We start from the raw sequence: 25,339 nt of genomic DNA on the forward strand, positions 1-25,339 counted from the left end.
ATTATGAATGTTCATCTTTTATTAAATGTGTTCACCATGTATCAAGAAACTGTTCATCATTCGTTATATCAAAAATGTTTCTAGTGTTTAAAAAAATATTCGTTGTGTACTTTAATAAGGTTGATCCCATACTAAGAAAATTAGTCCATGTTCAAAAATGTTCATCGTGTATTAAAAATTGTTTGCCATGTATCTTGAAACTATCCATCATGAATTAAAAAAGTTCATCCTTGATATTTTGAGAAATTGCTGGAATTTTTTCAAAAAGATATGTGGAGTTTTTTATAATTACTGGATTTTTAAATAAATAATAAGTAATTTTTACAGTAACATGAACATTTTTTAACACGTGAAATTTTTTAATTGCATGAACAATTTTCTACGAAGTGCATGAACCTTTTTTTAGAACTACAGGTAAACTCAAAAAAAAGTACATGGACATGTTTTTCAATCTGAACTTCTGTTTTAATTACATGAAGAATTTTTAAATTGAGCGATCAGCTTTTAAATTGCATGAACTTTTTTATAAATGGTTGAACACTATTTTAGAGAATGTGACAATTTTTACGAAGTTACAGGAAGATATTTTAAAATATGTGCACATTGATTATATGACCATTTTTTAATACGTGGGTTCGAATTCCATGGGTGCGTTGATTTGCTGGTGGATGGGCTATGCATGGGGCACTCTTTTCCGTCTAATACGGAAAGGAAGTGCTCCTGCCGGTTTCCCGCAAAAAAATCGGGCACTCCAGGCCGCAGAGAAGAGTACTCCACACACAACTTTCTTTACCGGTTTCTCGTCAGCGTCACTCCATCTGCATGCATGCACGCACGCCGTTTCCATTGTATCAATGGCGCCACGACGAAGCAGTACACTAAAGCCAGCAGTCACTGCCAAAACGCCTCCGCGAGAGAGCTCGTGAGTCGAGCTTTATACATACGGGATCCCATTCCATCCCCCCTCAACTCCTCATCCACTCCGACGCCGCCGCCGCCGCAGCTCCGATTTCCCCAGCGCTCCCTGCCTCCAGTTCCTGCAAGCCATGGCGGCCGCCGCGATAAGGGGCCAGATCAACGTCCTCATCGCCACCATGTTCAACACGGTGAGGCCCCCTCCCTCCTCCCATCAACGTCCCATCTACATCCCTAATCGTGGCCTGGAATTGCCGAGCATCGCCGTCTTGGACCGGTTTTGGCCTGGCTGGTTGGCTGATCTGACGTTTGCCTTGGCGTATGTGATGGATCTAGGGTCTGGTGGACGACGCTTTCTTGCAGCTGCAGAGGATGCGGGAGCAGGGCCGCGAAACCCCGGCCCACGTCGTTGAGGTCATGAACCGCTTCCTCATCGACGCCGAGAGGATCATCAACGACATCACCGGCCTGATGATGTCCGTATACCAGCCCCCTCTCTCCCCTCTGCTCTCGTTATTCTGGTCTCAGTCGGATACAGACTCATCTTGTCTCTTCTCTGCTCTGAGATTCACATGCAGAAACGAGCCCGAGGTGGACTTCGACAAGGTGGATGGCCTGGTGCAGCAGCTGAAGGTGACCTGCAGCAGGTGGAAGCTCTTTCCTCTATATCCCCCCCCCCCCCCCCCCCCCCCACCCCCCAAGTTTTAACTGTATGTTTATTTCTTCGCTGCATCCATGTTGTGCGAACCAGATATGTTTCCCTTGTCAGGAGTATGCCGTTCATGCTGTTTGCCCTGTCGTGTAGCCATAAGTTCTAGTGCTGAATTTAGTTTTGTTTCGTGTAACAGAAGTATGGTATTGATGCCAACAGCGATGTTACGGTTCCACAAGGAATACTTTGTTGTCTCACGAGCGTTCCTACTATTAATTATATGCTATTCTGCTAATGGTAGTTTTTTCTGGTGTGTCCGTGTCTCTATTCAGACATGCCGTGTCGTTTGCGGTTGTCGTATGCACATAAAGTAGAAGAAGAGCTGAGCCTAGTTGTGTTTCCAGTAACAAAATTGTCCGTTTTCCTACCAACGCAATGCCCTTAGTTGTCAAGGACAAGCATTTCTTATAATAATTATATGCGCCAGTGTCCTTTACGGGGTTCTCCACAGCATCAATGTTTTTCTATATATTTCGATAGGTTGGCGCAGGGGTGTGTACGTCACGACCATGTGGCTCATGTCTAGAATAGCTGAATTTACTTGTGTTTCGGGTAATGGAGCCATCGACAATCCTGCAAATTCAGCTATTCTAGTGGAGAACCCCGATAGGTTGGCGCAGGATTGTATGGCCATAACTAGAATAGCTGAACTTACTTGTGTTTCGGGTAATGGAGCCATCGACAATCTTGCAAATGTTATGTCTTAGCAAGTGAAACTTTGTCGTTCTGTACATATCTCTAGTACTCAGTACTACATATGCTCTGTCGCGTGTAAAACCTTATTTTTCTGGTTTATCAAACCATTTATTGTGTTGACAACCATGATAGGAAACGACTTCTTGAGAATATTTTTATGGCATCGCAAGTATGCTTATGTGTAAAAGAAAAGAAGTATACTTATGTGTATCAACATGCGGCAGTGGCGTTTAATAAGTATGATAAATTTCTCATTTCCTGATCTTGCTCTTTTTGACATATATCAGTGTTGGTGCTAAGAGATTGAACCTCTGCTGCGTGCAACACTTCAGTCCTGAGGCAAAAAACAAAGAAGGGTCAGTACTCAGTACCTTATTATATGCGTTGCAAAAAATATATTCTTCACACTCTTTATTGTTCACATTATTTGATATGTAAACCTGCTGGTTGATATTCTCTATTATGGCACTATATTTAGCACCTACAATCAGATATCATGAAGAACTAACATGCTTGTTCATTTCATCTACAACCACTTGATGGTTAGAACTTGGTTCATTACATGAATATGCCTCTTTGATAATTCCGTTGTAACTTGTGAGCTCTAGACTTAAGTTTACAGCATGACTTAAGTCTGAGATGGCTAGAGTTTGTTTTTTCAAACAGAGGTTTACAATTTCTTAACCATTTCAGCTCAGTTCACTTAATCTCTCCAGATTTTGACACAGGTATATTTGCATTATTCCAGGTACCTCGAGGCACTGGGTCGTGTCAGGTTTCAGTTCTACGATTTACGCAGCATGTTCAAGATCATAATGGAGGTAGTCCCTTATGTCCATATGCTGTATTTTTACTACCAACTTCTCACTAGTATCATAATACATTGATTGCTTGAGGATAAATTATTTTACATTAATTGTATTCTTTGTTGTCGTTGAAATTTATATAGAGAGGTCCTGTTTTGTTTCTCGAGCACTTTAGTTCCAGGTCTCCGCAAGTCCAATTGGGCCGTTGAATTTTATTGTTCTTAATTTCGTCATCACATGTCGGTAGATGCATGTACGGGATAGCTCTAAGCAGTGGAGTTTCTTTGTTTCCCACCATAAGTTAAGCATCGCCAAGTACCAGAATATGATACCGACCACCTTGCATCATGACTAATTTGTGAAACCATGTGAATTGAGCATCATTGTGCGTCACAAACATGTCTTAATCATTGACGTGTTCTTCTTCTTTTGTTGCAGCTGGAGCAGCATCTTGCGGCATGTGGTCCTAAGTAGGAGTAAGTGAGGGGAAAATGGCATAGCCCCAATCGATCTCTCGCATGATGGGGTGTATGTATCACCGAAGATGTGGGCAGTTTTCATTGGGTGTTTGGCTTTCGAGGGTGTGTTATGATATTAGCAGATTCTAGTGTTGGGAGTCCAGTCTCGCAACCCTATGAAATAAACTTGTTATCATGTGTGTCGATGTGTCAACTCTATACATGTTTCTATTTGGATGTTGGTTGGTTGTTGGTGACTTTTGTTCTAAGTTATTCTCTCTCTCTCTCTCTCTCTCTCTCTCTCTCTCTCTCTCCCATCTTGAGAGATGTTGGTGCCTCCCTTTTGAGCAAGGGTAAATAAGTGCTCAGAAATCCCGCTACTAGCTGATATAGCTAGAAGAGCGACTCACAATATTTGGACGTACTAAGCATTCCTTTGCAGTCTGAAAATCTTCAATGTGGCTTGGTATAAGTGTGGAGGCGGAGGCAATAGCAGGAGAAAGAAGTAGAGGAGGGGTGAAACAGAGAAGAAGTCATGGGACAATATCCAGGAGATTACCAAATTGGAGATCAGTGTGGCAGCGTGAATCACGTTTCTGGGCTTTAGTATGAAATAGTTGGTGTCATCACCAATTATATCTTTAGTGATTATAGCTGGAACCTGATTCTCTAGGCCACAAAGGTATTTAAATTAGACTGGTTCACAAACTATGAAAGAAAATGCATGGCCATATGTTCGTCGCTCTTTTATAGTTGCAAACCGTGCCCTCTCCTAAATCTTCATGTATTTGATGATAGCATTCGCTCTTCTAAAGTTGTAACCCATACGGCCATGTTCGTCGTGCTTTTATCGGCCGCCAAGGTAATTAGAAGGTGGCCTCAAATTATCCTGGTCTCCTTGTTTTTCCATCATCTATGCCGCAAATTTTCAAAGAACTCAGCCACCGAGCACACAACTCGGCATGATGCACCCAGGTTGGAATTTTTCCTTCATGCAAATAACCTCCATTTTATTCCTCAAGGGTTTCGTCAAGATATAATCCATCATCCATACTATCACACCCTTCCATCTGTTTTCCCACCAATGCTAAAAAAATGACGCGTGAAAGCGGTAAAATTCCAAAATTCCTATGACTAGGATGCAAAAAAAAGAGGTTAGAGAGTGCTACAAAATGGACTCATCAACTCCCCCAATCTTAGACTTTGCTCACCCCCTAGCAAAGATCACGACTGAGAGAACAGGGTCACCACGTTTATGAAGCATGAATTTATTTTGATCGAATGGTTACATTGAATCAAAATGATAAATGTAAAAGATAGCGAACCAGCATGAACACTCATATATTTCTACCAACAAGATAATTAGAGAGGCTTCCACACCTTTAATTATCTATTACTTAATGGAGGAAGTACAGTCTTATGAAGTACTTTACTAGAGATACATTCTAACAAATAGTGAATCTTTCTCAAAGTACTACTTCTCTATTTTGGAGCTCTTCCCATTCCCCACACAATGTTGAACAAGCTTATTTGCCCGTGACATAGCATTTACTAGCTTTTTGTGATCATCGGGGCTAAGCATGCTTAGTGCTTGCGGGGTAGAACAATAACGATCAAGCCAAATTGCAACTCCAAATTAAATTAGGGATACCTAACTTGTAATTTTTAGAACTAATCTTTTGTCATCACGTTTGTTTCTTCAGAGTAGTTTAGCAACTAATAACCTAACCCATAAGATTGATAGCCTACACTCACTAATAGACAATAGCGGTGGTGTGGAAGACCCTATAGTCATCAGAGAGTGACAAATACATTAGCATTCATCGTAATTCATACATATGATAGATATGTCATAATGTCGCAATACCATCCTCCATCATAAAAAAATTATTCCTCTTCGGTTAGGTGAATCTTGACTTTCATCAAAGGTTATTATCCATGAAAACTAATTGAACTTGGTGAAACAAAAACACAAAAAAGAAGTAAATGATACAGGGTTTACAAATCACCTTGAGCTTAAACACTATGATGACGAGATCACATAATACCTTCAAATTATTGGTAGCAAAGGATTTCTTCTCTGAAGTATTGGGTCGCGCGGGCAAGGATATGGTGAGGCGACTCGTTGGTCTTCTCGAGATCAGTTTGTTGGCGCTTGTTTGAGCGTACGATCTCCTCCAGGTCAGCGTTGATAACGAAGCAGATATTGAGGGTGGACATGGTGTCATCCACAATTTTCTTCTCGAACCACCTGATACGCTCATGCAAGAGATCACCATGAAGAAAGTGATCCATTAGCATGTACCTCACATTGGTAAATGCATTCTCGATAAGGGGCGGAGCCAGGGGCGAGCAGGGGCCAGCCCCCCCCCCCCCCAACGATCAACAATTTTAGTAGGAGCAACGAGTAATTACCAATGAGATTAGATCAATATATGTACTCGACCCCCCCTATACTCGAATCCTGGCTCCGCCACTGTTCTCGATGCCAGGGGGTGCAGCCTTGGCGTGAAGTTCGCATCGGTGAGGTACTTCTTATCCCATCCTCCAGGCAGCTTGATGGATATGAGGGCGCCAGTTGTGAACTTCTTCACAATACTGTTTCTCGGAGGATCTCTTAATAAGTTCCCTCCAACGGCTCATGGATGGTACACGAGCAATGCTAGACTCACGGGCAGTTTATGGGGATTAACGACCTGCTTAGAATAGATTGACTGAGATTTGTTTAAGTGAGGAGGGCCCACCAATGAAAATCGAGGGGGGGGGGGATTAGAGAAGGGTACGCAGACAGGTCTGTAAAACTCCGTTGTTTATTTCCGTGTGTGTAGTATTATCGGATGGTACACCCATCGCTGATTGTTGTGGGTTCCTTACGAGCAGGTACATGCTTATTGTTGTTATTGTATTTGACGGATGCAATTTGCGCCTTACTAATGTTCTCTACCTTATATTCATCCTCATCTTCTTCCATCACCCTCTCCACAGGGTCCTCCTCTTCGAACAAATTGTCTTTGTGCTTTTCGCACCAAGATCGATTGCGCTTGATCCCGGGATGGAGATGCATCTTCTAGTTTAAAGTCCCTCTCATGAAAGGGACATGAACCATGCGGTGAGTTGTGACCAGCGGCTAGGTGATACTATTATTGCTGAGAGGATGTTGCCATCCATCACATGAATATGACACGGCCTTGATGGACATCCCTTCACCTGCAAACTTGATATGCATCTAGGAATAGATTGGTTTGTCAATATGCAAAAGGAGAGGCATCCAAGGGGTATATTATGAGGCGTGGGTTCTGGATATCGCGATATTAGGGTTATGGAGGAAGATTAGGAGACAAACCACCAACTTCTGGAAGGAATCTGTTGATTTTCCTGCAATTGTGACTAGTGCTCGTATCTTAATACTTGTTGCCGCTTCATCTATCGAGAGGAGAAGCTGGTGCCCGGTACGTGCATGGCTGGTTGTACTCATGCTTGTATTGTGGCTTGATCTGCGATAAAAAGTGTTTTTAAAACAATGAAGCACTGAGCCACGAAACTGAGAATACGGTCGGTGGGACAAGCCGTACGAGCATCGCCGCATGTCCCATTGGTCGTACCTATTTTGCGTTAGCGGACCGCAGTTCCAAAGAGGAAGAAGGGTTGTGGTATGAGCATAGCTGCTTGTACCACCCTGTAAAACCAAATTCTCAATCCAGAAAAATATGTACAGTACACGATACATAAATTCATAGGAGGCAATAAAATACAACTGGTGGACAGTTTATGTCCTTCCTCTACTTCGAAGCAGGTTGGTTTTTTACCCCTGACTAACTTACATGGATTGAGACTATCAGGGTAACTATTTAAACCCAAGTCGTGTACCTTGCGTGAAGCTCTCTTTTTAGTAGCAGATAGTAGATACTCCATAGGCCGGTTAGTGTTGCTCATCACACATTGCATCTTTCTGGTAAGGGTTACAATTGTTCCAAAAGGGATGCAAATTCTTTGTGTTCCCACATGTAGACCTTCACTATCATAGTTCCTTCTGCCTCGGTAACTTTCATATCATCCCTATAAAATATCTGAAAATCAAATTCCTGCTATAGCAAAATCCCTTGAATTAATTGGGGCTTTGCGTTCTTCTTGGTTAAGATACTTTTCAAGGCTAAGTGGTAACATTAACTTTGACCTTATGTCAGTGATTTGGGCCTAAAATTTTCACAAGCGAATACCACAGTATAAAACTCTATCTGTGATATCATATTTCTTTTGAGCATCACTAAGAGTGCAACTTTCATTGAATCTCTTACCCTTGCTTTCTCCCAAGCGACACTTATAGCATACTCACCAGCTTCACAAATAAATTTTGAGGACCGAACGAATGGTCAAAGCCTTGACCAGATGCCATTGCTAGCCTAGCTGCCATCATCTGCATGCACGTGCGCAGGCCTTCTCTAAGCTCGTCAATGTAGCCCGGCTGAGGCAGTATAGTATATCATACACTCGCTGCCCAACGCCTATGTGAAAAACCCTTGTGAATCAATCTATATAAGGGGTTCCATCCAGTGGCAGAGCTACGGCAAGGCCGAATTGGCCGTGGCCCGCCCAGCCCATACGATTTTCCTGCAGTATATACATATTTTTAGCCAATGAAACACAACCCCTAGAGTAATTTCCTACAGCCGGCCCGCCCAAATTTCTGGGCCAAGCTCCGCCACTGGTTCCATCCCTCTCCACGCCACATCTACCGTGGTGTCGCCATAGTTCCAAGTTCAGTTCCGTACAGGTCCATCACACAGATGAACTACCGAAGCTTATTGCCAGGGCGGCCTCCACGATGAGAACCCAGATCAAGGTCCTCGTCGCCTCCTTGTATGTCACCGTGACCACAGCTCATGTGTTTCTTTGATAAGTGCAAAGAAATATACTCCTACCGAATGATTTGTTGGACAAGGTGGTACATCCACTATTCCATAACTCGTAACTTTTTTTGCAAAATCATTAATATGCAGCTTGCCATTGATTTTGCAAAAGAATCTAGGATAAATATACTCATATTACGGTCACCTTGCAAAAAAACATATTTACTATTTAATTAATATGGTAATCTTAGCGAGCATTACCAATCGTGGCAGATGAGAAATGCCTCACGTAAATCTGCAAATTGATCTAGCATTATGCACATGACAAAATCGTGTTTTTCCCATTAGATATTCTTTATTTTGTTTTTTAGCACAAACAACACCCATGTGTATTTATGTTTTTATATTTTCAATGACCGGTGGGGCCCACGCTAAGGGCAGAATGACCGGAAGAGCACATCTGGGGTAGTAATTTTTCTTGGAACCAATGTGGTTAGTTGGGTGTCACAGAAGCAGAAAGCTGTGGCTAATTCTTCATGTGAAGCCGAGTATGTCGCAGCTTGTGCAGGAGCATTTTCAAGGAGTTTGGTTGGCAAGACTCCTTGGAGATTTTGTAAAAACTAGAGGTTTTGGTGTGAAGCGTATACCTCCTAGCAGGGATGCGTGTGTGCTTATATAATCAACAATGTACAAGATACGGCAGGTGGTTTTGGGCTTGGCCCCTCATCCAAGCTATACAAATTATCTACAAGAGATAGGCTCGCCTCTAACCACCTGCCTTGGGTTACAAGATGATACACACGCACACAATCACAACCGTGACATTGTCACGTTACAATACAACTTAAGCCTATCGTTTAACATCCTCCCTCAATCTAAACATGTCAAGGTTAAGATTGTTCTTGAAGGCTTGAAGTTGTCGAGCTTGTAAAGGCTTTGTGAAGCCATCAGCAACCTGATCTCCAGTTGGTATAAACCAGATTTCCAAAAGCTTTCTTGCAACTCTTTCTCAAACAAAATGAAAGTCAATTTCTATGTGTTTTGTACTTGCATGAAACACAGGATTCACAGAAAGATATGTTGCTCCAAGATTATCACACCATAGACAAGAGACTTGTGATCTTTCAACTCCTAGTTCATCAAGCAGGGTTTCTACCCGCATTACCTCAGCAGTTGCATTTGCAAGTGACTTGTATTCTGCCTCTGTGCTGGATCTGGAAACAGTTGCTTGTTTCTTGGCATTCCATGATATGAGATTAGAACCAAGAAAAACAGCAAACCCACCAGTAGATCTCCTGTCATCAGGACATCCTGCCCAGTCTGCATCAGAAAAGGCACTTACTGTGGTTGATGATGACTTACATATTTTCAGTCCTATTCCAGCACTCCCTTGGATATAGCGCAATATTCTTTTAAAAGCTGTCCAATGCATGGAAGTGGGAGCATGCAAAAATTGACAAACCTTATTGACAGAGAAAGATATATCAGGTCGTGTCAAAGTAAGATATTGAAGTGCACCAACAACACTTCTATACTTAGTTCCTTCTTCTGGACTTAACAGTTCCCCTTCATGTAAGGACAACTTTTCTGTAGTAGACAAAGGAGTACTACAAGGTTTACACCCCTTCATGCCCACACGTCTGAGAATATCATTAGCATATTTCTCTTGAGTCAACAAAATCCCATTAGGTATCTTTTTTACCTCAATACCTAAGAAATAATGTAACTCTCCCAAGTCCTTAAGTGCAAAGTCATTTTTCAAATTCTTGAGTAAAGCTGAGGTGGCCTCTGGTGAGGAGCTAGCAACAATTATGTCATCTACATAAATGAGCATATAGATAATCACCTTCCCTTTCTGAAAGAAGAACAAGGAGGTGTCACCTTTGGAGGGCCAAAAACCAAGTTGCTTTAACTTTGTGCACAACCTGGAGTACCAAGCTCTGGGTGCCTATTTCAGACCATACAAAGCTTTGTCCAACTTACAAACATATTGAGGTTTAGTCTCATCGACAAAACCAGGTGGTTGCTTCATGTAAACCTCCTCCTCGAGAACGCCATGTAAGAACGCATTCTGAACATCCAGTTGGTGAAGACTCCATCCCCTGGTGACAGTAATAGACAAAACAAGTCTAATGGTGGCAGCTTTAACAACTGGACTAAACGTGTCCTCATAATCAATGCCATAGCGTTGCTTGAAACCCTTTGCAACTAGCCTAGCTTTGTATCTATCTAAAGTGCCATCAGAGTGTCTTTTAATTTTGTACACCCACTTACAGTGTATAATATTCCTCCCTGACTTTGGAGAAACTAAATGCCATGTTCTATTGTTCATAAGAGCATTATACTCTATTTCCATAGCACGCTGCCAGTTTTTATCTCCTAGAGATTCTGCCACACTTCTAGGTTCTTGGAAACAACAAGATTTGCAAATTTAAAATTTTTATCATACCTGGCCGTCCCATCTTTGGGAACCAACGGTTTAAAAATACCTTTTTGGGACCATGTACTGGGGCGCACAGGAGCAGCAGCCACAGACGATCCACCAGGCGGAGGAGCAGGCCAATCCTCCTCGACTGAGACGTGGTCAGGCGTAGGATCACGCGCCCATGCAGGCGACAAGACGGGCCGATCCGCCTCGGCTGTGGTGCGGTCGGGGTGGGATCACGCGCCCGCTCAGGCGACAGGGCAGGTTGGTGGACAGGCGACACACGCCCGTGGGCCCGTCCGCCAGAGTCATCATGACACGGAGAGGCGGCGGTGCTAGGCGACACACCCGTGTCGGTCCCACCAGGACACGTGCGGCACACAGAGACGCCAGTAGCGGACCCGCTAGCCGAGGGAGGCAGCAAATCAGCGCATGCCGCCGCAGGCGTGCAGGATCCCGCGCCGCCAGATCTCTCGGGATCGGCAGCCGCAGCGGGATCGTCCTTGTGTTCTGCGCTGGTCGGATTTGGACTGATGTGCTGCATAAAATCATGATGCAAATTGCCATTTTCTGTCACATTTTTTTCACTGTTTCCTGTAGCATCATGACTCAGATTAGTGGCACCATTAACCATATGATCAACACTATCATCCCCCTGATCAGTAGGATTGAAAAGCTCCGGTTGTAACAAGAGGATTTCGGCTCTCAACCGTGCACCCGCATTAGGATGCAAGGTGGAAAAAGGAAAGATATTTTCATCCAATACCACATCTTTGGAAATATAGACTCTGCCGGTAGATATATCTAGCCATTTGTACTCCTTGTGAAGATTACTGTATCCTAGGAAGGCACACTGTTTGGATCTAAATTGGAGTTTATGTGTATTGTAGGGCCTAAGATTCGGCCAACAAGCACAACCAAATATGCGTAGAGAAGAATAATTTGGTGTGTCACCAAACAATCGAGTGAGGGGAGTCTCAAAGTTTACAACTTTGCTTGGCATCCTATTGATTAAATAGGTAGCAGCAATGAAGGCTTCATCCCAAAATTTCAAGGGCATGGAGGCTTGAGCAAGTAGGGATAGACCAACTTCAACGATGTGACGGTGTTTACGTTCAGCTGACCCGTTTTGCTGATGAGCATGGGGACAGGAGACATGGTGAGAAATTCCTATTTTTGTAAAGAAAGAATTCAACTTTTCGTACTCCCCTCCCCAATCTGTTTGGAGAGCTAGGATTTTGTGATCAAATTGTCTTTCAACAAGATTTTGAAAGTCATGAAATTTTTGGGGAACTTCAGACTTATGTTTGATAAGGTAGATCCATGTGAATTTACTGAAATCGTCTATAAAACTCACATAGTCTTTCTTTCTTCCTACGGTTTCAACGGCAGGACCCCATACATCAGAAAAGATAAGTTCCAAAGGAAATTTTGATTCACTCATAGATTGAGGATATGGTAGCTGGTGACTTTTGATGGGAATAAGCCATGCTCAGGTCCATGGTGACCAGCGAGTGTGCGCGTACGTGCCAGGTCTGTGGCGACCGGCCATAGCGTGTGTGCAGTAGCATGGCTGGCAGTAACTAGCTAGTTCATTGGTGTGCGTCGTGTGTGCGGCTGTAGCAAACTAGTTTGTTGGTGTGTGTAGCGTGGCTGTAGGGATCTGCGGAGAGGCAGGTCCGGGTCATGTGGATCATGGGTGATCAAGTCAGCTATTAGTGCGTGAGTGCATGTAGTGGAGCAAGTCGTGTGCATAAGAGCCGGGCAGGTTGTTGCCTGGCTGTGTGTGTGCGTGTTGGGTATAAAACCCACACCCGGTGTATTGGTTGGTTGAGTTGGAGCCAGCCATGTAGACATTGTAAAGGAGAGGAAAGATTAGGGCATGCGTGCGCCCACGGCGGCGTTCGTGCGCCGGCTCGGAATTTCTTGTGTCTTCTTCTACCTCCGTCCAGCCGTGAGAGGGAGAGGTAGCTAGGATTGCCCCAATGTTGCAACAACATTTGGTATCAGAGCTTTGTGTCTTGGGCGTGCGTGCCGTGCCGGAGGCGTGGCAGCGATGGCAGCGCTCACCGGCGGCTGCGCGATGGAGCTCCGGGCCGTGTGTCGGCCTCTGGAGGAGGGCGGTGCTGCAGCTGTCATGGCGCGTGGTGGAGGCGGCGGGCGGTAACGTCGTACGTGCGGCGACCGCGGAGGCCGCCGAGGCGCTGCATGGTGGCTGCGGCGGCACGGCCAGGAGGCCGTGGAGGACCTGCGTGGTGGCGGCTTCAACGACGACGACGACACAGGGAGCGCGTCGCGGCGGCTCGGCGCGACAACAGTGGAGGCGCGTGGCACAGAGCCGCGGCGCTCGTGTCGGATGCGTCAGGCGCGTGTATGGGCGCGCGCCGGGCGTGTCAGGCGCGGCGGGACCATGGTGTAGGGTGGCCGTTGGCGAGCGGGGGTGTGCGCGTTGAGCTGGTCCATCGCGGGCTCGCCGCGCCCAGACGTGTGTGTGCATGTCGGAGGGGGCGCGGGCAGAGCGGGCGGGACGGGTGCTCGACGTGGGCTGGGACGTGGGTGCGTGCCCGGCGTGTCTCTGGGTATAAACCCTCCGTGTACGTTGTAATGGCAGTGCCCGGAGTCGAGTTCGAGCTCGAGGAAATCATGGCCGTCAGTGCGCCAGGTCGAGTCCGCGGCCATGACGACGACAACGATGGAAGCTGCACCAACTACGATGACGGCGGATCATGGCTTAGGGCGTGAATGATGGGAATAAGCCATGCTCAGGTCCGTGGTGACCGGCGAGTGTGTGCGTACATGCCAGGTCTGTGGCGACCGGCCGTGTGTGGCGTGTGTGCAGTAGCATGGCTGGCAGTAGCTAGCTAGTTCGTTGGTGTGTGTCGTGTGTGCGGCTATAGCAAACTAGTTTGTTGGTGTGTGTAGCGTGGCTGTAGGGATCTGCGGAGAGGCAGGTCCGGGTCATGTGGATCATGGGTGATCAAGTCAGCTATTAGTGCGTGAGTGCATGTAATGGAGCAAGTCGTGTGCATAAGAGCCGGGCAGGTTGTTGCCTGGCTGTGTGTGTGCGTGTTGGGTATAAAACCCACCCCCGGTGTATTGGTTGGTTGAGTTGGAGCCAGCCATGTAGACATTGTAAAGGAGAGGAAAGATTAGGGCATGCGTGCGCCCATGGCGGCGTTCGTGCGCCGGCCCGGAATTTCTTGTGTCTTCTTCTACCTCCGTCCAGCCATGAGAGGGAGAGGTAGCTAGGGTTGCCCCAATGTTGCAACAACAACTTTGGCCCTTTTGGCATGCGTCACATACAAATTTATTTTCATCATTGCTAGCACACAGGAGCTTATTCTCACTAATGATATTCCTAACAACAGTGGAAGATGGGTGACCTAAACGTCGGTGCCACCAGTCCGAAGATGGCTTGGTGACACTTAGCATATGCTTCGTGACGTTTCTCCCGATGTGTTTGAGAGGATAGAGACCTCTCCTACCCCTGCCGCGAAGTAGAACCCTCTTCGTTTCCAGATCCTTGACAAGAAAAAAATGAGGGTGAATTTCAACGAAAGTGTCATTATCAAGGGCAAGTTTACATGCAGAGATCAAACTTTTAGTGGCCTCCGGAACGTGAAGAACATCATTTAGGTGAAGATCACGATCTGGGGTATAAATAGTTGTATGACCAATATGATTAATCGCCATACCTGAACCGTTGGTTGTGTGAATTTGCTCATTGCCGGTGTACCTCTCCCGGACCGTGAGCTTCTCCAAGTCACCGGTGATATGGTCAGTTGCACCACTGTCCATATACCAGTTTGTGTCTATGTCGTACTGAGGAGCAGCAATATTTGCCGAGCGCTCTTCCCCTCCATGGTAAGAGGAGTCGTAGCGCTTCCAGCACTTCCACGCCATGTGCCCAACTTTGCCATAGATCTGGTACGTTGGTCTGGCGGCGGAGTTGTTGTTGAAGCTGCCATCGTTTCCTCCTGGGTTGCCACGGCCGCCACCGTCGTTGGGCTTGTTGTTGAAGTTCCGGCCGCGGTCACCACCGCCGCCGCCTTGCTTGTTGTTGTTGAAGACGCGACCGCGGTCACCACCGTCGCCGCCGTTGCCGTTCTGCTTGTTGTTGAAGTTGTTGAAGTGCCCACGTGACGCAGTATTGGCGGAGGATTGGGAGGTTCCCCCGTGAAGATTCATACGCGTCTCGAAGCTCAGCAGCTGCGAGTATAGCTCCGGGACAGTCACAGGTCCGACCCGTGAGCACATAGCAGACACCACGGGGTCGAACTCCTCCTCCAGCCCGGCAAGGATGTGCGAAACCACATCTTCCTCGTCCACCTTTTTTCCTGAGGCAACTAACTCATCACAAAGGGTTCTGATCTTACCAACGTACTCTGTAATGGTGGAGTTGCCCTTCTGAAGATTCGCCAGTGCTATCCTGACGTTGACAGACCGCGCTCGGGTATGCAAGGTGAGCATCCCCTACACGGTGTTCCACAGCTCTGCTGCGGTGTGGCAAGTCGCCACCTGAATAGCCATCTCACGTGGTAGCGTAGTCAACAGGTAAGAGAAAACCTGTTGATCACGAGCGTACCAGGTGCCGAACTCAGGGTTGGGGGCCTTCGACTTGGTATTGCCATCGTCGCTAGTGACCTCGATCTGCATGGGCGGCACCTCCTGCTCCAGATCGAGGAAACCCGCCATCTGCGCCCCCCCTGATGGCAGAGAGAACGGTGGCGCGCCAGAGGGCTTCGTTCCCTCTCGAGAGCTTCTCTGGGCGATGTGTGCAAAAGGAGATGAGGGGAACATATTTGCGGATGAGCTCGCCATGGATGAATCCGGGGTAGGCTCTGATACCATGTAAAAACTAGAGGTTTTGGTGTGAAGCGTATACCTCCTAGCAGGGACGCGTGCGTGCTTATATAATCAACAATGTACAAGATACGGCAGATGGTTTTGGGCTTGGCCCCTCATCCAAGCTATACAGATTATCTACAAGAGATAGGCTCGCCTCTAACCACCTGCCTTGGGTTACAAGATGATACACACACACACAATCTGACATTGTCACGTTACAATACAACTTAAGCCTATCGTTTAACAGATTTAACAAATCAAGAGATTAGCCAGTCTGAGCAGAACGTTGGTATAGCCTTGAGTAAAAACCTTGTTTATCATGACAGGAGTAAGCACATAGATATCAAGTATCATTATATATGGAACTGTGTTGAGGATGGCAAGGTCAAGATCAACCACGTTAGGACGGAGGATCAGCTCGCGGATATTTTGACAAAATCTCTGCGAAGAATCAAGTTCCAGGAGATGAGGAGAAGGATTGGAGTTCAGTCCGTGAAGTAATGCACTTCATGCTTAGGGGGGGGGGGGGGGTGAATGTTAGGATTATAAGCACTCTTGAGGATGTCAAAGTGTAAACTGGACTGTCAGTTTATAAGGCAGTCTAGGACGGTCCGGTATTCAGTTAGGATTCAACCCTTCGTGTGTGTTTAAACCTGGTTAGCAGGGTCAGGGCCGGCCCTGGGGCATGGGCAGGGGGGAAACAGCCCAGGGCCCAGCCTAGGGAGGGGCCCATGATGTAGTGCACATATATAATATAGCCAAGCAAAAATAGGTGAGAAAAAAATTTATGAGAGAAGAAAAACGAGATGAGGTAGGCCTATCAGATAGCAGGTAGCGATTAGCGAAGCGTTACGCACGCTGCACGGCAGGGCCGCTCGTTTCGATTATGAAACAAATCAATCGAAGATCTCGCGGACGCCTCGCTCTTCTGTCCGTCCACTCGTCGCTGTGGTCGCCTCGGTCACCGCTGTGCGCGTCGCCCGCCGTGCGGCAATCCAGCAGCCGCAGCCCGCAGCAGTACGTATACGTATGTATGTGAGCAGTGAGTGCAGCTCACAGCAGTACGTATACGTATCCATGCATAACTCTCTGTACCATGTTCCTGATCCATCCCTGCAAACCCCAATTTCAGTAATTTCTTTTATTTTTTAGAACGTATTCAACTATTCATCCATGATCCATCCTCTAATTTCAGTGTACACGAAGTTTCAAATTTTAATGTATAATTTTCGAATTCAATCTTTCATAGTATGTATTCAACCATCCTTTTTTTGTCATTCTATGCACATGTCTAGGGTTCCAATCATTCAAATCATCCGATGTATAAATTTCTAATTCCTTGAATATTTTTTTCTTCATAATATTAGGACATTAGCCTGCCATGTTGCCTAAGAAGCATTTGTCAGTTGCTCAAACAAGGAGAAAAAAGATAGAAAGGGATCTGAAGATTCAACAACTGAAGGGTACTTAAGTATTATTGTTGTCGATGGAGTCAGTTGAATTTGGTTCTTATTTGAGGTAATCATATCATGTTACTTTCAATTTTCTATCTTTTTAGTATTTCTGTCGTAATATGGCATTGTCCAACAATTATTATGTTTAAGTTTATGTACCACGCACACGCATACATATATATAATCTTAGAACATAGGGGCATTATATATAACCTCTGTTTCGCCTAGGGCCTCCCGAAACACAGGGCCGGCCCTGAGCAAGGTCGCGTCTTGTTGGGCAAGTTCAGTAGGCCGTGTTGGGCGCGAACTCTCTGTAAAACTATATATAAGTCGAAGCAATAAAAGGAGGAAGGTTGAGCTGTTGTGATAAGATTTATGGGCGTACAATTGTTTTGTTTTTCTCCTGTATGTTGTCTTGTTCGTCAGGTGCAGGGGCCATCTGATCAATCGATCCCTGGCTATCCTTACACCATGTGTATTCAAGTTTTTTAATTTTCAATGACCAGTGGGGCCCGCGCTAAGGGCAGAATGAGTGGTTGAAAAAAATAAAAGCCATCTGGGGCGTGCTGCTGCCTTGCTCCCGCTGTCGTCTTCAGCTTGTAGCATCCATCCATGCATCCACCCAAATGTAAGTGCATGCATGCACCGATGCACGCCATCTCCAAGCTCTTCATTAATATGGCTGCCAGCCAGTACACCAATCGAGCACTAGAACATTCGCTGCCAGCCAGTAGAGTAATCCAATTCGAAGCAAACTCGCTGCCAGCCAGTAGAGTAAATGAGCAATCTGTGAAGTCGCTGTCAAAAGGCTCCGTCAGAGAGACTCCTCTCCTGTCCTCGTCCACTCTGCCACCGCAGCAGCAGCTTCCGATTCCGCCCCCCGGAAAGTGCTCTCCCGCTCATCCCGACGCCCCAACATTGCCATGGAGGCCATCGCCGAGCTCAGGGCCCAGCTCCACGCCCACCTCTCCTCCATGTACGCGACGGTGAGTCCTTTCCCTCACCTCTAAAGCCACACCGTGCTCTCTGCTCTGACAGTCTCATTGCCGTGATCGATCTAGGGTGCCGTGGACGCGTATTTCCAGCAGCTGCAGGAGCTGGACGAGGGCAGTGGAGGCACGGGCTACGTCGCCGAAGTCCTCAACATCTTCCTCAATGACGGCGACAGGATCCTCAGGGACATCGACGCCCTGCTGTCCGTGTCGCCTCCCCCACGCCACGCCCGTGGCCTTGTTGTCCACTTTCTCCTGTCGTCTCGGATACTGACTGACTTGCTCTGCCTCTGCTTTGCCATCCGCAGGAACCAGCCCCTGCACGAGGTGGAGTTCTGCAAGGTGGACGCCCTGGTGCAGCAGCTCAAGGGGAGCAGCTCCACGTATGATGACGATTAGCCCTTCCTTTTCTATATATCCCCCGCCCATTTTTAACTCTCTGTTTCCGTGTTTCTCGGCTACATCGATTCAGATGTGTTTGTCACGGGCATGCCCATCATGTCGGTTGCAGTGTCGTGTCGCGATAATTAGAAGAAACGAGCTTAGTTCTGCTTCTTGTACTAACGGAAGTACCCATATTCATGCCAACAGTAATGTTATTAACTTTGTAATATTTATTAATCATGTGCTATTCAGCGACAGCGCAACGCCAATGGACGTTTTTTCTAGCGTGTCCATGTTTCTATTCGGATTGCAGTGTCTGTCGTTGTCGACTATCATATGCACATAAGTAGAAGAGTTGAGTTTAGTTGTGTTTTCAGTTACCTAATTGTCGGTATTCCTGTCTATGGCAAATTTTTGTCGTCTTGCGAACATTTCTAATATTACTAAATCTGCCATTCGCCAACGACAATATTCTAGGCCAGCAATAAAAATTTGTCATTATAGAAATATTAATTCATGGTATTTACGGACGGCTACTCTACATATATTACGCCAAGTGCCATTTTTTAGTTTATTCACTGCATCAGCATTATTTCTATTCGGATGTGTCGGTGCAGGGAGCGAGCATACGTCATGGAATTTGCGGCTCGTGTTGTTTAACCTTAAGAGCTGAATTTAGTTGTGTTTTCTATAATGGAAGTACCAATGTCCATTCCAATCTTATGGCTCGGCCATGAAAACTTTGCCGTTTTGTAAATATCTCTAGCACTACTGATGCCGTAAGGCCAATGTTTCTTCTTCTGATTCTTCAAACAATTTACTGTGTTGACAGCCATGATAGAAAATGGCCCCTTGAGAATATTATTGTGACAACCCATGTATGTTTATGTGTATCAACATACTATAGGATTTAATAAGATTCCAAACATTCTAGTTTTCTGATGTTGCTCTTTTTGCCATGTATCAGTGTTGGTGCAAAGAAAGTGAATCTCGCTTGCATGGACTTCCAAAAGTTCTACGTGGCAAAAAACAAAAAAGGGTTAGTACTCAGTATCTCATTATATATATTGCACAATAATGATTTTGTACTGTATGTGTTGGTCAAATCATGTATGCAAGCCTGCCAGCTTATTTCGTCTTCTATGACACTAGTTTTAGCTCGTACTAATATGACATTCTTAAGAACTAACCTACTTTTTCACTTTGTCTCGAATCAGCTGATTGATAGAACTCAGTTCTATATTTGAATACATGTCTCTTTGATTATTCTCTTGTAACTTGTTGGCTCTAACCTCCTGTTTATAGCGCAACTGAGTTTTGAGATAGCTAGTTTTTTTTTCAAACAGAGGTTTTCTTTTTGCTGGGCCAAACAGAGGGTTTCAATTGCTCTACCATTTAAATTTATTTTGATCAACCTCTTCAGAATTGACAGTGTGATATTTTTGCATTGTTCAGATGCCTCATGACATTGACTCTTCTTAAGGGTGATTTCTGTGACGTGCGCAACAAGCTTCAGACTTTGATGTAGGTAGCACTTTATGTAATGTGTACCTATGTAGGCTTTGGACTTCCAGTTTCTCGCTATTATGATAATATTTGGATTGGATGTATATTATTCAACATAAAAAGAAGAACCTTGATATTATTATTCTTGTTGCTGCTGAAATTTATCTGGCAATATATTGTTTGGTTTTTGGAGCACATAGGTTGTGGTCTTTGAAGGTCCCGTTTGGCCGTCAAATATTGTTTTCTTCATCTTATCATAATGTTTTGGCCGTCTAACTCGGTTCCTTATGTTCCCAGATTAAGTTTAAAAAGTTAATATCTTCCAAGTACCAGAATAAGATACCTACTACATTGCAAAATGTCTGATTTGTGAAACCATGTCGTAATCATTACTTTATTTTTCTTTTGATGCAGCTGGAGCAGCAGATCGCGTCCTTGGTTAGTATGTGGTAGTAATCAACGGAAAAAGAGCATAACCTCGTGAGATTCCAGGCACAATGATGTGTGTGTACCTCTGAAGTGGTTGTGTTGTGTTGGGCTTTGGTCGAGCACACGGAGTCACATGGCAATTCTTGCTTCGGAAGTTGGGGCTCACGAACACCCCACGAATTGAACTTGTTGTCTTTTCTATCGACTTATGTGTCTGTCAACTCTATATACCTTTGTGTCATGAATGGCCCATAGGTCGTGTGTAAACTCTATACCTAGCTTGTTGTTTGGTTGGTGGGTGGTGACTAGGTTTTGTTGTGTGTTGCTGGTTCTTTTTATCATCTTATGAAACGTTGGTGCCTCCCGTTTGGATGAGGAGTGGGTGCCCGTATTGAGCTCTCAAGTCTCATTTTTTGGCCGGTATACCGAGATGTGTTGTTCGTCGGCCTCCTCCGCCACCAGAACCTCGCAGCATCACTGCTGCAGCAAACTGTCTAATCTGCCGCCCAGAGGAGAGAGAAGATATGTTGGGGCGGGGCGCTGAAAGGTGATGCAGGACACCATCTAGCAGGCAAACCCAAAGTCCATCTTGGAGGTATTGGATGAATTTTCTTGGAAGTAGCAATCCAATAAAGATACTCTGCTGAAGCAAACTGGGAAGGGCTTGGAAATGTCAGAGAAAAATGTTATTGTCAGAGGTGCCAAAACTAATAAGGATGATGTCAAAATAAACATAGTTCGGCGGCTCCAAAAAAGAGTCGTGTACAGTTCGGAAGCTATAGGAAACATGGTTCGCTCATCATGGCCTACTCACTCCTAAAAGTCGTAGTAAAGGTGGAAAAACTCAGAGTAACTCGGCACTGAAACAAAAAAAAAGTTGAGTTGCTAGAGTGAAATACTTGAGAATTTTGGTTGAGGATCTTATCTTGGAGTTCGACCACATATACTTTGCTTTTCTCCTCTTGATAGTATGACTATTCTACACTCTGTGTGAATCTTGGAATCACTAAAAGCCTATAAAACTGTACTTTAAGAACTTGAGGCACACAACCACTTGAAGAAATAGTTGTACTGGTCAACCTTGATGTTTCCACTAAGGTTTATGGACTAATTTCCTAAGATAAACTCATAAAACGTTCATTATCTCAATTGCTTTCTCCTTAATCACAAAAACCTATATTAAGGGTATATAAGTTGTGCTTTCAATGTTGTAGTTTAGCCACGAGTTTGAAGTATTATTGTTAACTTTATGTCATATTTGTGTCGTTTTAGAACCAGCATGTTCATTTTTTTATTTTAATTCGAACTCCAAACATTAGTTAATGCATGATCTAAAATGTTCTGTATGGAAATAGAACTTATTTGCAGTGGAGGAGCACGGTACAAATAAAGATAGAATGAGTTTCAGCCTTTTAGGTACTTGCAATTGCTCAGGATACCCTCTTTTAGCTGCTAGGTCTATAGATAACAAAATTGTAGGGTAGCTAGTGGAGTAGATAAAAAAAAACATCTCATCTTCGCTCTCTTATTGCTAGAACTGATTTTAGATCACCAAATATACCAGTTCTATTGCAATGCTCTTAAGCTGCATTCCGTGCACCTGCAAAACACAAAATGTGGCTACTTATGGCATACGCCACAAGAAAATATATCAACTGATGTGTGAATAGTACACACATTCACTTAACTCTTTTCTTCTCACATGGCTCATGAGTGCTCGTAATTTGATCAATATTTATGCGCACACAATACACCACAAAATATGCATATATTTTTAATATGATAAGAGATGGATGCAACATGGTATACTCGCACAACTAGCTAAGAAAAATCTGCAATCGAGACATACATTTTTCTAAAAAAAGAGGTTAGTACCTCCGTCCTTTGTATCATTGTGATGCACACAACCATTCGAGACATACATCCTTTGAAGAAAATCATGGAATTAATATATGATATATTGCAAGGCTTTGATGGTTACTACCCGAAATCAATCCGTTGGAGTGGCACATGTATAAATATCGATGCCACCACCACTGCATATGTCAGAAGTAATGCTAAAAAAAGCAAGAAGAAAGCTTGAAAGAAGAAAAGAATTACAAAGATTGTGTAACATTGCTTTTTTAATATACCATCAGCATAGTCACCTAAAAAAGTCAAATGACACTCACACTCTTTCCTGGCTTCTCTTAATCCTTCCTTTCACACCAACCATCATCCTACATAAAAACGTAAATTAGTTAATTAATGGAACACATCATTCGATAATTGTAAACACCAAGTTAAATAGAAAATATTAGGTTCCACAATATGGTGTGGTTACATGAAGAAAAGGGCATGTCAAGGGCATGTCAAGATGCAGGGCACAATTTTAAAAGTGGCACAATAGTGCTCTGTGTATGAAAAAAAATACAAAATACCAAAATAAATAATAAATGATTGAAACAATTAATTTCATGATTGGATTATTTAAGAATTGTGTCACTACAAAAATGGTCAGTTGTGGAATCCCCACCCATCTTATACAACATTTTAATGGTAGAGGGAGATTCAGACTATGAAATAACTTATTATATTACTAGTCCTATGAGTACCATTCATGGTATTCGAGAGATTATATCTCACTTAGGTAGACTTTATATACATAGATGAAACATATATCAACCCTCAGAAAAATATCAACCACAACTAACAGTTAAAATAATAGAAATTTTTATTCTTAACAGGAACCAGAATGATCAAGTTAACAACAGAAGTATATGTAAAAAAACTAGAACAAAATTAAGCCATAATACGTATGTGGGTGCATATAGATGGGCCTGTGCCTTTGGTATCATCCCTGGAGCGCCGAAAAGCTTTACGGTGTATTTTGAATGTTTTCATTAGTTTGTTCTTTTTGTTCCCAGGAAGGTTAGAACCTACGATAACAGGAAATCGCGTAGTTTCATCCAGGAATTCATACCTCTGCTCCTCTTATAGTGGTTTATGTTCAGGAAGTGGAAGTTCTCCACCCACCCCATCGTCTTGGGCACCTCCTATATTTCACTTAGAGGAGATTCTATAAATGGAGTTTTATTGGGATATTGATCGAGGTCCTGCTTTTCTTGACCTTCGGGGCCTTGATCGTACCAAGTCAAGCTCCTTTCCAGCTCATCTTCTGGATTACCAAAGTAAATGGCAGCAAGCTGAACTATGGTCTTATTTTCTGCTTTCTCACACTCCTTGCGTTATGGCTTGTTTTTAAATTTTGGGAAATGGAAATTCCATTTTTTTTCTTGCCCATGTTTGAGCGCGTTGTCTCATTTTGTTATACATATTAGCACATGAAATGTAATAAGAGAAAGACCATGTTCAGGTATTTCCAGGAGAACAAGCTCAATGAGATAGATAAAGGTTCTAAGAATATTATGACTGATACGAAGAGTTCTATAAGGATTCCTAAAGGTCACGGAAAGGTCTCACCACTGCAACCGAGCACCAGTCCTTGCATGATAGCGGGTATTTCTTCTCTATGGACTCCATACAGTGGAACAAGTAGTTGTAGGTGGCGAAGAATACTTCCATCTGAAGTCCAAAGAATCATACAAGTTGCTGTTGTGTCATCTGTAGCTTTGGACTTCAGATGACACAAAAGATGACACATTAGTTTCACTACACTCGAGCAGACAATGAGTGCATGAGATGACGTAAGGCAGGGTTTCATTAGTCGAGATAGCACACTTTATTCAACCAACGATGGGTTTGGGGATAAAAATGTTACTTGGAGGGGTCAGAAAACCACAGATGACAGCCCGAACCAAAGTTAGTATCCATCTTAGCAATATTATGAGCTTCAAAGTAATGCTCGTGCTGCTCGTGGCATATTTCACATGCCAGGGAACTAGACTTATGAGAATTGATCTCTCTCGCAATCATACAATAAGCACCAAGATGGTGTGCAGCTCTAAGATCATCTAAGACTCTCAAATAGTTAGTGGCGATGTAGATCCTGTGCATCGCCAAATCTTCAGCTAAAGCCCGAGCTTCTCTGCACACATAGGCTTTGAGGGTTTCTGAATCAGGAACTCCCTCGAACACCACCACTAACACTTCGTGAAAGATAACCTGAGAGCCTATGCACATCACCCCAACCACACCTTGTTTTTGTGTCTTTGCTACAAGAACATCTACGTTTAGATTTACAAATCCCACTGGTGGATGCTTCCACACATGAGATGGTCTAGTAGTCGAAGATTCACGTCTGCATGCCAATGCATTGGTACTCCGGACCTTGTCTAGATACCTGCAGATAAAGAGGTGCATCGAGAGAGGGCTCTGGAACTCCTCTTCATGAATTGCCTTACGCCGCACACACCAAATTGCCCATAAGGTAACCAGGACCTTGAGTAGCAGAGTATGTTGGCGCTGCCTCCTCGCAGCGCCGCGTCGTCTTCCTCCCTCTCGTTGCATCTCACAACTCTCCTGAGGTTTCTCTCTTCTCTTCTCTCACAAACACACACATGATGATGAACTCTACACACATGCGCATATACACCAAGGAAGAACACACAGGCTTTGCCGAGACTCTCCCTTGGCACCCACAAGCACTACATTGTTTTCTCAGCCCGCTCCAGCTTTCATTCACGTAGTCAACTTATATAGGCATTACAAGAGTATCTCCACTACCAACTAATCCTAAACTCACGTCAAGCCCACCATGCACAGCTAGTCTAGTAACTAACTAATGCATGTGCTAACTCTACGGCCATTTCTCACGGCCACTAACCAATTTCACGACTTGACCAATCTTGAATGCACTAACAAACTGGAGTCTAACTCAGACTACGTACACAACGCACACCTACAGACTCGGCACGGCCACGAACCG

The 25,339-nt window shown here is 44.5% G+C and overlaps 1 protein-coding gene and 2 pseudogenes across 2 annotated transcripts; 2 read left to right on the forward strand and 1 right to left on the reverse strand.

Annotated features, from left to right (window-relative positions):
- Positions 1–897: 897 nt before the first annotated feature.
- LOC125553364 (histidine-containing phosphotransfer protein 2-like) lies at positions 898–3,871 on the forward strand. Its single transcript, XM_048717157.2, has 6 exons — positions 898–1,106; positions 1,252–1,391; positions 1,494–1,562; positions 2,611–2,679; positions 3,072–3,144; positions 3,568–3,871. The coding sequence occupies exons 1-6, from the start codon at positions 1,047–1,049 to the stop codon at positions 3,601–3,603; spliced, it is 447 nt and encodes a 148-aa protein (XP_048573114.2). The 5' UTR covers positions 898–1,046; the 3' UTR covers positions 3,604–3,871.
- Positions 3,872–15,052: 11,181 nt separating this feature from the next.
- On the reverse strand, positions 15,053–15,191 carry LOC125555122 (small nucleolar RNA Z247; annotated as a pseudogene).
- A 2,795-nt stretch (positions 15,192–17,986) lies between these two features.
- On the forward strand, positions 17,987–21,105 carry LOC125553365 (histidine-containing phosphotransfer protein 2-like; annotated as a pseudogene). The gene is made up of 7 exons (XR_015601942.1): positions 17,987–18,147; positions 18,223–18,356; positions 18,462–18,536; positions 19,505–19,576; positions 19,993–20,065; positions 20,458–20,481; positions 20,983–21,105. The product of XR_015601942.1 is annotated as a histidine-containing phosphotransfer protein 2-like (transcript).
- The last annotated feature ends 4,234 nt before the right edge of the window (positions 21,106–25,339 follow it).

This window comes from Triticum urartu, chromosome 4A, assembly GCF_056163025.1.
Source record: "Triticum urartu cultivar PI428250 chromosome 4A, HENAU_Tu73, whole genome shotgun sequence".
Classification (NCBI taxonomy): Eukaryota; Viridiplantae; Streptophyta; class Magnoliopsida; order Poales; family Poaceae; genus Triticum; species Triticum urartu.

Coding starts and splice junctions, on each gene's coding strand:
- LOC125553364 (XM_048717157.2), top strand. CDS start 1,047: ATGGCGGCCGCCGCGATAAGGGGCCAGATCAACGTCCTCATCGCCACC. Junction 1,107..1,251: donor TCGCCACCATGTTCAACACG/GTGAGGCCCCCT, acceptor TGATGGATCTAG/GGTCTGGTGGACGACGCTTT. Junction 1,392..1,493: donor GACATCACCGGCCTGATGAT/GTCCGTATACCA, acceptor ATTCACATGCAG/AAACGAGCCCGAGGTGGACT.